At 45.2% G+C, this 12,108-nt stretch overlaps 1 protein-coding gene across 1 annotated transcript in view; it reads right to left on the reverse strand.

Moving 5' to 3' along the window:
- rxfp1 (relaxin family peptide receptor 1) overlaps window positions 1-12,108 on the reverse strand; it is a 109,874-nt gene that overhangs the window by 52,692 nt on the left and 45,074 nt on the right. The window contains exons 3-5 of the mRNA XM_034182097.1: window positions 11,174-11,260; window positions 10,326-10,431; window positions 1,139-1,210 (exon numbers count right to left, since the gene is read on the reverse strand). Coding sequence (XP_034037988.1) covers window positions 1,139-1,210; window positions 10,326-10,431; window positions 11,174-11,260 — 265 coding nt within the window. The remainder of the gene's footprint in view (window positions 1-1,138; window positions 1,211-10,325; window positions 10,432-11,173; window positions 11,261-12,108) is intronic.

Here is a 12,108-nt window from a genome sequence, read left to right on the forward strand (position 1 = left end):
TAATAATATAAAAAAAAGGGGGGGGGGGGGATATGTGATACAAAACACAAAAAACACAAAAATGTTCAAAAACATTTTGAACTATCACATATGGGGATGTGATAGTTCAAAATGTTTTTGTCATTTGTTCAGGAAAGTGTTGGTGAATTTCTGAAGAAGATACAACTCTGATACAAAATCTTGCCCTTGTCTCTTTAACACTGTTAGGTTTTCCTGTTTCTTTCTGGCATTCTGAATTTGTTCCATCTTTATGACATCACACAGATTAAGACAAGCAAGCATATATGCCAGTGCACATACAGACCCTGCACTGACTGTAGCTTTTAAATAAGACATTTAGATTTCCATATGAACACATATTCCTGAGCTGTCGTGCAGGTGGCAGCACAGCAGAGCATGTGAGTCAAGTGCAGTCCAATTATCACATTCTCAGGCACACTTAATGTGTGTGTGTGTGTGTGTGTGTGTCCTTGCACAAGATGTTTCATCTGCGTTGTCTCAGTCCACTCAGCTCAGATTTGGAACAAACTGCCCTTTTTTTTGCTTTTTGGTCCAGATGTTTTTGGTAAGATTCTGTGTATGAGTTAGATTATCTCTTACAGTCCAACCTCTCGTCCTTGTCGCAGGATGTGGAAATGGGTAAAGCTGGCTAATGGGGATATGGTGAAGCAGCATGGACTAATCCGCCATGTGCAGGTTTTAAAGGATTATAGTCATATCAACAATCAGTTGGGGATTTTCTGTGGCTGATGTGGTGTCCAAGAGAAAAAAGGGTACAAGAAGCAAAAGAATTTCATGGATGAGTTAATTTACATTGCCACCTAACAAAGTAATAACGAGCATCTGCATCCATGCATCAAGATCCAAGTCTTCACCAAACTGATATTTCCATATATTTGATGTCAGTGAATAAAAATGCAATCAGATATAACCTCCAAAAGTAACCCCACAGCTTCAGTGGAAGTAAAAGAAAATGCAAAAATTAAATGTTCCAACTCAAGGAAGTGAACCGAAATGGTAATCATGACGTCCAGTGATACAATAACCACAAAATTAGTCAAAGTCACACAATTAGATAAAGGTCAAATGATGCATTTGTCATAGTCACATAACATGTTTCAGCAGTTGGGAAACTCACAGTTTCTGCAGACTTTGATACTTGAAGAACATGTTTTCTTTCAGTTTCTGAAGCTCATTCTGTTGTAGGGACCTGAAGGATGAGAAGATGGAAAAATAAATAAATAAATTGATAAAACCGACACTGAAATGTTTGATTAAATCATAAAATAAAGAGTAAACCTATGTATATACAAATTTGCCATTATGCCTGCAATTATGGAAGGCTACTTCTGTGTATAATAATAACAACAACAAAAGAAGTTTCAAAGCCTTTTGCAAATACTCCGCGTATAACCAGGAAATAAACACATTAAAAGACAGAAAGGAAAAATAATCATAATTGAAAAGATGAACAATAAAAATATATAGTGAGAATTTAAATAACCTATAATAAAACAGCAAAACCATGTCTAAAATGATGTGTGTTTTAAAGGGCGTGGATCCAGATATGAGATATTTCTGTGTGGCGGTGCTCTGACACTGAACAGCTATGACAGAACCCAATAGAGCCATGTGCTGATTACCAATGTACTGCAGTAATTCTGCTTTATGACAGGTTTCATTAAAAACTCTAACAATGTAAAATAGCTGATTTTTGTGTAAAAAAAAAAATCAAAGATATCAGAGATGTGTGGATATGAATGTGGATGATCACCACATGGTTACTGGGTTAGTAGTAGTAGTACTTATTTGATTACAGTTCAGTGTCAAATCACAACACAAGTCATCTCAGGGTGCTACTCACAAACAAGATTAAGTTGGACTAAATTAATTAAAATATACTGGTGTTATTAGGTCAAAGTGTTTCATTTAAGTTATTCTAACCTCTATTTCACCTCCATTCTACTCAGAAATGCCCATGAAAAAGGTTACCTTTAGTTTTTTAAAACCTATTTCACTTATTCAGAATAAATTTCATGTTATAATTATAGTTTTACAATAAAACTTTATGTACAACTGTTTAAAAAAAAACAACTTTCTTTCATCATCACATTGCAGCACAATCTCACGCAATTAGATTGTGATACCTTCACAAAATGTAGCAGATTTCCGTGATGGGGCTGTCTATCCTAATTTTAACCAGAACCCAAACACCCCATGGTGGACCTGCAAAGCAACCCTGTTTGTGATAGATTATTTTGTGATATTAGTTTGTGATACCATGACGAAAATCTACATTTCATGACGTATCATCATGACGTATCATGAACTAATAAGATTAAATGACTTTTTTATGGCATCACAAACTGAGACTGATTTGCATGTTGTACATTATTAATTAAATAAAATGCAAACATGTAATTGTTTTATGCTGAAAACACTCTTCACTTAGACTTATACACAAAGGATTTTTTAAGTGGGTCTTGCAGGCTTGTGCAAAATTCCAAATTGAATTGACCACTGACACTGATAGTATTGGGACATACATTGCAAACAGTTTGCTCCCCCTCTCTACGGTTGAAAATAAGGATTTTATGAATATGTTTCAACTGGCCCAACCAACCATCTTTCATAATGCCATCCCAAAGAGCTCTCAGCTAGAACCTTATCCCAAAATGCTCTGATTGTGTAAAAAGCACATCTGGCTAGTCTGATGGGAAAAGCTCACCACGTTTGCCTGACAATAGGCCTATGGTCAAATCGATCATTGAGGTCATTCTATGGGATGACGGGCCATTTTATTGTTGATTTGGATTTGCAGAGCATTGTGCTGAGCTGTCAGCATTTTAAAGGCAGGCACACAGCTGAGAATATTTGTCAAGTTTATGAGGATGTATTGAAAGTTTCAAAATTCAGAATAAGAACTCTTTCATTGTAACTGACAAGGCTTCAGATATGATAAAAGCATTCACACTGTTTCCACCATTTCATGCTGAGAGTGATGTGAGAGGATGAGGAGGATAACACCTCTGATCTAAAAGTGGTCAATGTAGAGGAGGAAATTGCACAGAACATCCTGCTTTGCCCAAAGTCTCCAACTAGTGGTCCGTGATGCTGTAGAGGATGCTGGTCCAATACAAACGCTCCTAGCTAAAGTTCAGAAACATATATATTTTTGCCATAAATCCATGCATGCTACTGATGTCCTGGAGGGAATGCATAAACATCAGCTTGCTATTGTCAGATGTTGAGCTCAGTTCTTTCAGTTGCCAGTGATGTGCTTGCAGAATTCCACTGCCCTATCCAGCTGTCTGCATATGAATTCAAAATCATCCAGGTGCTTTTTGAGGTATTTAAGACCTTTTGAGGAAGCTACAGACCGACCGCTGACAGGCAGAGAAATCAGTGACATTAAGCGCTGTGATTCTGTATATCAGAGGCTTACGACATCCAATTAAAGATGTGAGGATGACTGAAAACAAAATGTTTGTGTCCACTTTACAAAACTTCACTTGATAAATGTCTTCAAAAATTTGAGGACATGGAGTGCTTCCAGCTGGCTGCCATGCTTGATCCCAGATTCAAACTGGACTGATGTACTGTTGAAGAGCACATCCTAATTAAAAATCTCCTCTCTGCAAAAATCAAATCCACCTCCCCAAAAGTCAATGCCACCTCTGACCTTAGTACCCAGACAAGGAAAATCCCCAGACTCTTTTCCTACATAGAAAGCCAGTCAGCTACTGTGCCAAGTTGGCACAGCCTGGCATGAACTCCATGTTGACCTGAGGAAACCCTGCCACACAGGATGCTGATCCTTTGCTGTTTTGGAAAGAAAACCAGAGCAGTTTTCCAAACCTAGCTGCACCTACCTGCACATAACTGGACATACCTGCATCCTCTGCACCTGTTGACAGCATCTTTAGTGTTACAGGAAAGATATTCCACCAGAAAGATGTTGTCTCAATGATGAAACCTTTGAGGAACTTATGACAATTAGATGCAACAATACTACCCTATAAATTAAGAACTGTAATAATGTTATGGTTCGGCGAGGATGGAGGACGAACCCAAGAGCAGGGAGCAGAGAAAGGTATGTTAGAGATTTATTTACAATGAGTTAAAATACTGAGGATAAATGAATCAAGCGCGCGGCTATCTAGCCGGCCCGCTCAGCGGTGGAACCAGGGGAACCGCAGCCCAGATGTCTTCAGTTCAGGTGGAATGAGCCCGGAGCCAGGTGGCCACCTGCAAGCTGTCGACGTGACTGGGGAGGAGAGACAGATGAGTGAGTGCTGAGCCGGTCACTTCCAGAAGTGATTCTCACAGTCAATCAGTGATAAACTATCACAGCTGGTCCAGATATGCAGTAGTTAGACAGAGTGATTCAGTTCAGTTTCTTCTTAGTGTTTGTTATCAGGAAAAGTTCACAGTTCAGTTTGTACAATATTCCAATCAGAGTTCAGAGTGAAGCGGCTCGTGTGAGCAAAAGGTGACAAACACTTAGCTGGTAGATGCACAGTGTGAGAGCGCCACGCACAGGCTGCAGAGTATGAGAGCTCTGCGCACAGGCTGCAGGTAAAGCTAGTCTTGGTGCAGCAGCAACGAGGAAGAAGTCAGCTCTAAGCTGAGGCTCAGACAGAAGGTGTGTGGAAACACCCCAAAAGTCAGAGAATATTCTATTTCAGGAAGAATAGACAGGCCATGGTTACCGTGGAAGATTAGCTGAGTTTCTGGCGAAGATGGAATGAGGAGCCGGGGTTCATATGCAGGTGCTGATTGAATGGAGATCAGGTGTGCTGATCAGCTTGAGGTGCACCACCTGTGCAGAGGGAAAAAAGGAGCAGCAACAGGAGGAACAGAGCAGCCAGCCCACAACAGTACCCCCCCTCAATGGGAGCCCCCAGGCGACCTACCAGGACGACCAGGATGGTCCCGGTAGAAGTCACTGATGAGGGAAGGGTCCAGGATGAGCCCCCGCCTGACGCAGCAGAGTTCTTCAGGGTCATAGCCCTCCCAGTCCACCAGGTACTGGAAGCCCTGCCCCCGATGGTGTACATCTAAGATCTTCCAGACGGTCCAGGCTGGATAACCGTCCACTGTCTGTGCAGGGGGGTGGCAGAGGAGCAGGAGGACACGAGGACTAGAGTGGACAGGCTTCAATCTGGAAACATGGAAGACCGGGTGGCTCCGCAAGGAGCGGGGAAGACGGAGCCGGACGGCCACCGGATTGACCACCCGGTCTACAACAAAAGGTCCGATGAAGCGGGGAGCCAGCTTCGGGGAGTCCGTCGCCAGGGGGATGTCCTGCGATGAGAGCCACACCTCCTGCCTGGGTTGAAAAGCGGGGTCGGGAGCCCAATGTCAGTCCGCATGGCCCTGTGTCCGGGTCTTCAGCAGAGCAGAGCGGGCTTCCACACCCGACGGCATGTCCTGAGGTGAGCTGCACTGAGGGAATGGAGATCTCAGGTTCCTGGGAAGGAAACAGTGGAGGCTGATAGCCCAAAGAGGCCTCAAAAGGAGAGAGTCCAGTGGCTGAAGAGACATGGGAGTTGTGTGCATACTCCACCCAGGGCAGGTGTTGACTCCAGTCAGTCGGGTAGGCAGCGGAGACGCACCGTAGGGTTGTCTCCAGGTCTTGGTTGGCCCGCTCTGCCTGCCCGTTGGTCTGAGGATAAAACCCATACGACAGGCTGACCGAGGCCCCGAGAGCAGCACAGAAACTTTGACAGACTTGCGAAGTGAACTGAGGCCCCCGGTCAGATACGATGTCCAGAGTTATGCCATGCAGCCGGACGCCGTGGAGGACTAGCAAGTCAGCGGTCTCCTGGGCAGTTGGTAGCTTTGGCAGGGGTGAAGTGGGCAGCCTTGGAGAACTGATCCACGATTGTGAGGATGACTGTGTTACCCTGGGATGGAGGTAGTCCGGTGACGAAGTCCATCCCGAGGAGTGACCAAGGGCATCCAGGGATCGGGAGAGGTTGCAGGAGACCAGCGGGAGGTTGGTGTGAAGTTTTTCCACGAGCACAGACTGAGCAGGCTTTGACAAATTCTCTCACATCGGCCTGTGACGAGGGCCACCACAAGCAGTGACGGAGGAGGTCCAGGGTATGGTGGACCCCGGGATGACAAGACAGCTTTGAGGAATGACAGAATTGGAGGACTTGAGACCAGACCTCAGGTGGATCAAAAAGCCGACAGGGTGGCCCACTGCCAGGGCCTGGATGGGGGGGTATGGCTTGCTCGATATCCCAGGTCAGTGCCCCCACAATCATGGATCGAGGAAGGATGGTCTCTGGAGTCTGGAGTGGTTCTTTGGTGGGAGAAAATTGCAGAGAGAGTGCATCTGGCTTGGTGTTTTTGCTGCCGGGATGGTAGAAAATGGAAAAGTTAAACCTCCCAAAGAACAATGACCACCTGGCTTGCCGGGAGTTCAAGCATTTGGCAGACAGGATGTACTCAAAATTGCGGTGGTCTGTCCAAACGATGAACGGAACTGCGGCCCCCTCCAGCCAATGTCTCCACTTGGCTAGCGCCTCCTTAACGGCCAAGAGTTCCTGGTTATCCACGTCATAGTTTCTCTCAGCAGGGGTCAGACGTCGCGAGAAATAAGCGCACGGATGTACCCGATTGTCTTTCTCCGACCTCTGGGATAACACGGCTCCTAACCCTATGTACGAGGCGTCAACCTCAACGATGAGCTGGCGATCCGGGTCCGGCTGTGTGAGGATCGGTGTGGTGGCGAATCATTCTTTTAACAACGAAAAGGCAGCATCAGCCTGAGGTGTCCACTGAAAAATGTTTTTTGAAGATGTGAGTGCAGAGAGAGGGGCTGCGATCTGACTAAAACCGCGAATGAAGCGTTGGTAGAAATTTGCGAATCCGAGGAATTGCTGGAATTGCTTTACACAGGACGGAAGTGGCCAGTCCACGACTGCATTGACCTTGGCCGGGTCAGGTTTGACCTGATTGTGAGAAATGATGAAGCCCAAAAAAGACACCATGTTGAGGTTAAACTCGCATTTTTCTGCCTTGACGAATAACCTGTTTTCTAACAGTCACTGGAGTACCAGGCGAACATGTTTGGTGTGGGCTTGAAGGTTCGGTGAGAAAATCAGGATGTCATCTAGGCAAACGAAAACAAACCAATTTAGAAAGTCACGCAGCACATTGTTGATGAGTGCTTGGAAGGTGGCAGGTGCGTTGGTGAGACCGAAGGGCAGGACCAGGTACTCAAAATGTCCTAAAGGTGTATTAAAGGTGGTTTTCCACTCGTCCCCCTCCTTGACATGCACCAGGTGGTAAGCACTGTGGAGATCCAATTTGGTAAATATGGTCGCCCCATGCAAGGAGCTAAACGCTGAATCAAGAAGTGGTAGTTGGTACCGGTTGTGGACCGTGATGGCGTTTAGCCCCGGAAATCGATGCAGGGGCGAAGGGAGCCATCCTTCTTACCAACAAAGAAGAAGCCTGCCCCTACGGGTGATGAAGAGGGTCGGATTAGCCCAGCGGCCAAGGAGTCCCGGATGTAGGTCTCCATTGACTTGCGTTCCGAGTGGGAGAGGTTATACAGCCTACCCGAAGGTAGCTGGGCACCAGGAAGCAAGTCAATGGCGCAGTCATATGGACGGTGAGGAGGAAGTGAGACAGCACGATCCTTACTGAACACTTCACCAAGGTCGTGGTACTCAGGAGGAACTAACGACAAATCAGGAGGTGAATGGACCTGGTCCTTGACCTCCACGCTGGGGGGAACCGAGGAACTAAAACACCCCCTGTGAGAGGCTTCGCTCCATCGAGTGATAACCCCGGACTGCCAATCAATTCTGGGATTGTGTTTGAAAATCCAAGGGTGGCCTAGAACCAAGGGGGATGAAGATGGGATAACATAAAACTGTATAATCTCTCTGTTATTACCTGAAACCACTAAAGTGACTGGAACAGTGCGGTGAGTGATGGTAGGAAGGGGTGTGCCATCTAAAGCATGCACAGACAGTGAGGAAGGAAGTGCCTCAAGTAGCAACCTTGGAAGCAAAACCAGTGTCGATGAAATCTCTTCGGCTCCTGTGTCGATAAGCACCGGAACCAAAAGTGTTTCACTGCCAAAACAAAGAGTGGCTGGATTTGAGTGCGGCAGGAACCCACACTCGTGAATTTAGCTTGGCTCACTCGCAGCCCAGATCCTATGGGTGAGTGTTGGCTTTTGGCCAAACAGGGCATGTGCTAAGGCTGTGCCCCTTAGCACTACAACAGAGACACTCCCCAGCAGCCAGTCTCCGTTGTCATTCTTCAGGGGGCAATTTAGCCCTGCCGAGCTGCATAGGCTCACCAGCAGGGGGAGCTGTCATATCAGGGGACGACTCGATGGAGCAAGGTAGAGGCGGTCCTGGTGTATGCCGAGGGAGGGGCGAGTGGAAGAGTCCCGGTCAGCCCACGGCCCTTATCCCGGCGACGCTCCCTCATGCGGTTATCCAGGCCTAATTATTAATGCAATAAGTGAGGTCCAGATACTCGGTTCGTCCGGACTGCCAACTCATCTTTTAATGAGTCATTGAGGCCATTTATAAATATGCTCCTTAGTGCTGCGTTATTCCAATTGGCCTCCGCTGCCAATATGCGGAAGTCCACCGCGAACTCTGCAGCACTACGCGAGCCCTGCTTGAGAGTGAGCAGCCATTGAGAAACGGAATCTCTCCGAGTTGGATGGTCAAAAACTAAACGGATGAGAGATCTGAGAGGCGGGTGTTAGAGTGTTTGACATGGTCTGTGAGTGTGCTCACGTGATCCGCGATGGAATCAACGGCTTGCTGGAGCTTTGAGAGGTATGCTCCCTGGATGTTAAGTGCTTGCTGAAAACGGTCTGCCCCTGCTGGGTCCATGACGTGGCCAGAAACTTCTGTTATGGTTTGGCGAGGATGGAGGACGAACCCAAGAGCAGGGAGCCGAGAAAGGTATGTTAGAAAAGAGACTTATTTACAATGAGTTCAAATACTGAGAATAAATGAGTCAAGTGCGCGGCTATCTAGCCGGCCCGCTCAGCGGTGGAACCAGGGGAACCGCAGCCCAGATGTCTTCAGTTCAGGTGGAATGAGCCCGGAGCCAGGTGGCCGCCTGCAAGCTGTCGACATGACTGGGGAGGAGAGACAGATGAGTGAGTGCTGAGCTGGTCACTTCCAGAAGTGATTCTCACAGTCAATCAGTGACAAACTATCACAGCTGGTCCAGATATGCAGTAGTTAGACAGAGTGATTCAGTTCAGTTTCTTCTTAGTGTTTGTTATCAGGAAAAGTTAACAGTTCAGTTTGTGCAATATTCCAGTCAGAGTTCAGAGTGAAGCGGCTCGTGTGAGCAAAAGGTGACAAACACTTAGCTGGTAGATGCACAGTGTGAGAGCGCCACGCACAGGCTGCAGAGTATGAGAGCTCTGCGCACAGGCTGCAGGTAAAGCTAGTCTTGGCGCAGCAGCAACGAGGAAGGCTCAGACAGAAGGTGTGTGGAAACACCCCAAAAGTCAGAGAATATTCTATCTCAGGAAGAATAGACAGGCCAAGCTTACTGTGGAAGATTAGCTGAGTTTCTGACGAAAATGGAATGAGGAGCCGGGGTTCATATGCAGGTGCTGACTGAATGGAGATCAGGTGCGTCGATCAGCTTGAGGCGTACCACCTGTGCAGAGGGGAAAAAAGGAGCAGCAGCAGGAGAAACAGCAGGCAGCCCACAACATATAAATGATTATTGCATTTACCACAATTTTGTGACATTTGTTAATTTTCAAATAAAAAGAATGGTACAAATGATTCAAAATGGAAACAATTTGTGTTCAATTTTAGTGTTTGTAAAGTCTTTTTAGCATTTAAGCCAAAAACCTTTGTTAAATGTGAAATTCTTCCTGTTACTTGGCTATAAGGAATTTCTCTGAATTGCAATGAATTTAATTCCACTTCCCGTAATTACAATTCAACATTCCATGGGGCGGAGCCAGTTCAGTTGAAATTCTTTATATGAATTGAGCTGAATGTCCAAATTTGGAATTTTGCACAAGCCTGGTGTCTTGTACTTCTCACCACATCCTTTTGTGAACTTGACTTAAAATCGATTTTGTTTCTTTTTTCTCCATGGACAGGTGGAGACATACAATCTTGAACACTTTTGCATCGATTGCTGTGCATGCTGCCTTTAAATGCTGATGAATCTGTAATAACTACGTGGTTACACGTCACCTCTAAGTACACAAACAAATCAGAAAAATTGGTTTCATCGATTAGGACACACTCAGGATAGAGCTTCCACACACTGACACCATAAGGGTGTTATATCAGACTCACATCATGGTGACATTCACAGCTATCACCGGGACATCTTGAAGCTCCATGCCATCGCAGTCCACCTCCAGGTCTTGGCACAGGCACAGCTCAGGAATGACACCCAGCACTGGATAGGTGGAGAAGGGCCATGAGAGAGCAAAGAAAACAGGACCTTCTGTCAAGTGCCAAAGTCCCAAAGCAAGAACCATCTGAAAGAGAAACGCATCCGCATCCTACTGGAAGACTATTTTACACCTGAGATTAAAGAAAGATCAAGTCAAGTCTTGGAGCACGGGCCCTGCTGCCTGTCAACATTCCTCACGCTATGAGCCACTTTGGGACCTGGACTGCAACCACTCTGGCAGACAATTGTTCTATCTACAACTCTCAAACGCAGCCATGTATCTAACTACCGGGGTTCTCAACACAGAGGCACCTGGGTGAAAGAGGTAATATATCCAAATGTGTCAATATTTTCATATTGCTTTGCACTGCAGACATCTTGGGTGTTGCATCTGGGGTATTGCAAATGAACTTCAATAACCTATGTAACCTATAACCTTACATATCTCAGTGAAGAAATTTGGCATTTTCGCCTTATGAAAAATGGTGATTTTGGGGTATATGTAATTATTACATGAAAATAGGTAGTGCATGTCAAACTTTGTAATGTTAACATTTAATTTAATTAAAGGGACACTAAAGCTTCAGAAAAATATAGTTTTATAGAGTGGCGGTGGTGAGGCAGCTGCGCGTATACCCAATTTGACCCATGGTCTGTATCTGACCTATGGACTAATACAAAAAAATAAATAAATAAATAAAAAATAGTAAAGAATTTCCAAAATAGAATACAAAAATAAACTTACGGCATACTTTGGACTTGTGTACACCACTGTTGTAGCTGGGCATTCCAAAATAGTTGTCAAAAAGATGAGGCCATCCATTGTTATCCCCTAGAAATGAAAATAAGACAAGTCAAGTCAGGTCTGGTAGTATGCATTGGTGTTGGGCATTGCTGCACACACCATACAACAGAGAGAATCTCCTTGCATCTCAAGTGGCGACCACCCAGGCTAACAACAGTCCATTCCTACCTTTTGTAAGTAGCTATCCACAGAATGCTCAGAACTGAGGCACCTTGATCAAGCCCAGAAAAATGCACCACATGGCCAAAATGTTGACTGAGTGCAATCATCTTCATAACTGTACCCAAGAATCTTCCAAAGATACCTAGTACAAAAGGCATCTAGTCTAGTCATCTCCTTTGGTCACTGGTGTGCATCCAAGTCTGACAACCATACAGAGTAAGACCACCGGGAGCCTAAAGTCTTGAACCTTCATTCTCCTGCAAAGACATCTGCATTGCCATACACTTAAGAAATAAGACAGCATAAATTAAAAGACTGCCCAACCCACCACCAAACCCTAAGCAACATACTCTGAGATAACATTCAAAGTCATGCTAAAATCCCACTTAGAGAAGAAAAGAGATGCAGTTCATCTCTGCTCTTAATTAAAGAGCATGTTGGCACATTCACCTCACACATTTTAATCAGCTCAGATGAAAAGAGATTATGGATGACATTATTACAGATAATTACCCACCAGTCCAACTCTCTGTGAGTGTGACATTAAAGATTGTAATTAAGTGACCACTTGAATATGTGCTCCACAGAAGGTGGATATCAAAGAAAATGAAACAGAAGTTTCTACACACAATCTTTCTTTTTAAAAGTGAACAATCTTTCACATATACAAGATGATAAAAACAGATCTTTTGCTCACCATGCTACAGCAATAC

The sequence above is a fragment of the Thalassophryne amazonica genome, chromosome 11 (assembly GCF_902500255.1).
Source record: "Thalassophryne amazonica chromosome 11, fThaAma1.1, whole genome shotgun sequence".
Lineage (NCBI taxonomy): Eukaryota > Metazoa > Chordata > Actinopteri > Batrachoidiformes > Batrachoididae > Thalassophryne > Thalassophryne amazonica.